At 39.4% G+C, this 2,736-nt stretch overlaps 2 protein-coding genes across 2 annotated transcripts in view; one reads left to right on the top strand and one right to left on the bottom strand.

Annotated features, from left to right (window-relative positions):
• On the top strand, window positions 1–1,363 carry LOC104748102 (glycerol-3-phosphate dehydrogenase SDP6, mitochondrial-like; the record flags this gene model as incomplete). The annotated part of the gene is made up of 4 exons (XM_010469792.1): window positions 1–210; window positions 303–463; window positions 545–803; window positions 878–1,363. Coding segments are annotated over 4 exons (930 nt in total), but the record flags the coding sequence as incomplete, so codon positions are not given.
• Window positions 1,688–2,736, bottom strand: part of LOC104748103 (exocyst complex component SEC8-like) — a 9,697-nt gene continuing 8,648 nt past the window's right edge. The window contains exons 22-25 of the mRNA XM_010469793.1: window positions 2,642–2,716; window positions 2,469–2,564; window positions 2,311–2,360; window positions 1,688–2,201 (exon numbers count right to left, since the gene is read on the bottom strand). Coding sequence (XP_010468095.1) covers window positions 2,114–2,201; window positions 2,311–2,360; window positions 2,469–2,564; window positions 2,642–2,716 — 309 coding nt within the window. The 3' untranslated portion in view covers window positions 1,688–2,113. The remainder of the gene's footprint in view (window positions 2,202–2,310; window positions 2,361–2,468; window positions 2,565–2,641; window positions 2,717–2,736) is intronic.

Here is a 2,736-nt window from a genome sequence, read left to right on the forward strand (position 1 = left end):
ATTGTGCTGCCTGATTACTATTCTCCAGAAGGGATGGGCTTGATAGTCCCTAAAACTAAGGATGGTCGTGTTGTATTTATGTTACCGTGGTTGGGAAGAACAGTAGCAGGTACCACTGACTCTAACACGTCAATCACTGCACTTCCAGAACCTCATGAAGATGAGATTCAATTTATACTGGATGCAATCAGCGACTATCTTAACATTAAGGCATGTCTAGTTTCAATGAATAGTTTGATTCTTGACCATATCTCTCTTAAACAGTTCAGTTGATGATATAAGCCATCATAAATTTTCAATAGGTACGACGTACTGATGTTCTTTCGGCTTGGAGTGGTATCCGTCCATTGGCCATGGATCCAACGGCCAAGAGCACAGAGAGCATCTCCAGAGACCATGTTGTCTTTGAGGAATCTCCTGGTCTGGTTACAATCACGGGTGGAAAATGGACAACTTACCGAAGGTGAGGGCATTATAAAAATCAATAGGCAGAATGTTGTTAAAGTTGCGTTATTATTATTGCTCATCGGTAATTTGTTTTCAGCATGGCGGAAGATGCAGTTGATGCAGCAATCAAATCGGGAAAGCTAAGTCCAACCAATGAATGTGTAACGCAGAAACTACAGCTCCTGGGTTCTTATGGATGGGAACCATCTTCCTTCACAACTCTTGCACAGCAATACGTGCGAATGAAGAAAACCTACGGTGGTAAAGTGGTTCCTGGAGCAATGGACACAGCTGCTGCAAAGCATTTGTCTCATGCCTATGGTTCAATGGCTGACCGAGTTGCCACCATAGCTCAGGTTCGGTTCTATATTAATAAAAATCATCCTTCTTCATGTCTTTCATAGATAACATTTCGGGTTTCGGATTGCAGGAGGAGGGTTTGGGGAAACGGTTGGCGCACGGGCATCCGTTTTTGGAAGCAGAAGTTGCTTACTGTGCAAGGCACGAGTACTGTGAATCAGCGGTTGATTTCATAGCAAGGAGATGTAGAATCGCGTTCTTGGACACAGACGCAGCGGCGCGGGCGTTGCAGCGTGTGGTGGAGATTCTAGCAAGTGAACACAAGTGGGACAAGTCGAGGCAGAAGCAGGAATTGCAAAAGGCTAAAGAGTTTCTTGAAACTTTCAAGTCTTCCCAAAACGCACAGTTTAACGATGGCAAACACAACTAAAGCGGCCTCTCAGAAATTACACTACACTATACTACTACTACTTTATTGAATTGATTATTTACTATTTTCCAATTTGTTGGATTTTTTGGGTAGCGACTAGCGAGAACGAATGATAATAATACTATACAAATGGAATAATACGGCGGCTACTCACGTTTCTCGGAATATACAATTGTGTTTTTCTTGTTTTTTGGTATAAGAAGACCTAAGACGGATGTTATATTATGTACTTTCTTGTTACCTAAGCTTTGATGGGCAATGGGCAATGGGCTAGAAGCTCAACATCATTGTAGGGAGCTATCCATAAGTCCGGTGGAGTCCGAGATTTCAGATTCTAAACTGAAGTACACAATTTTTAAATTCAATCTTCACAAGAACAGTCAGAACAACAGTGTAAAGTGAATAGTAATTTACAGTCATGTTTGTTTAAATTTGAGAGTAATGTTTGGCAAACCAAAAGCCCAAAAGAGAGAATCCCAGATTTCGCCTTGTGCTTTGTAATTCTGAAAAAAAAAAAAGATGAATAGCACAATATTTTGTGGCTTTCTATCTATTTTTGTTTTCATTTGGAAGGAATATGAACTCACTCTTGGGAAGTTTTATACAATCGGAAAATCCCTACCAAAGAATTTAAACAAAACAAACTCTCAAAGAAAGGTCTTGGTTCCGTATTAGACAGATACTCACGAAACTAGACAAGAGTTTTTCAAAATTGAAAAAAAAAAATTGAAAAATTGAGATACTCACGAAACCATACTCTTATGGCAGTAAAAGCACTAAAGATGATATACATTTTCTGTTTCCTGCTTCTCCTTCAGGATTTCACCATTATGATTTTTTTTTTTCTGCAGCTTATGAGAAACCATGAAACTAATTGGCTGCTGGAGAAGCTTCTGTTTATTCACGGTAATCGGTGAATGGCTCGAAGAGTTGACATTAGTGAGAAAGAATTTCCAAAAGGCGGGATTGAGCATCTTGAGGAGTATCTCTTCCAGGAACATTGACCTTCAGAAGATTGGAATACCTGCAAGCCAAAGAATGTGATATGTAGTCAAAAAACTATATTAGCCTCATTCTTTGTGTTTATTTCGATGAATTCAGGCTAAAGGAAATTATATAGTTGAGAAGCAGACTCTGTGGGTGTAAACATTTGGTCGTGTTCTGCTATGAATGCGAGCAACGCCTGCAGAAGATTATGTAGACATTTGAGTATTTGGTTTTCAAGGCATATAATAATGCTGACAACCACAAAGGAGAAACCAAGAGAGTAACAATCTTCTTTTTTGCTTACTTCGAATGGCATGTTTAGTAGTTCAAAGTAAGTACGGACACGATCTAGGTTCTGTTGTACAGTTTCACCATCGATATATGGAATAGCTGCCATGGCCTGCATAAAGTACACAGAAATTAAGATAGTGAATGCTGTTAGACATTATTAAAAATAGTGAGTGGGCTGATCTTTACCTGTTCCAATGCAATAGTGTTCCGACATATTTGTTGAACCCCGAAAAGGTTGATTGACCTCATGTCAGCCAAAGCCTAGAAAATTTCGTAATAAG

This window comes from Camelina sativa, chromosome 15 (assembly GCF_000633955.1).
Source record: "Camelina sativa cultivar DH55 chromosome 15, Cs, whole genome shotgun sequence".
NCBI lineage: Eukaryota > Viridiplantae > Streptophyta > Magnoliopsida > Brassicales > Brassicaceae > Camelina > Camelina sativa.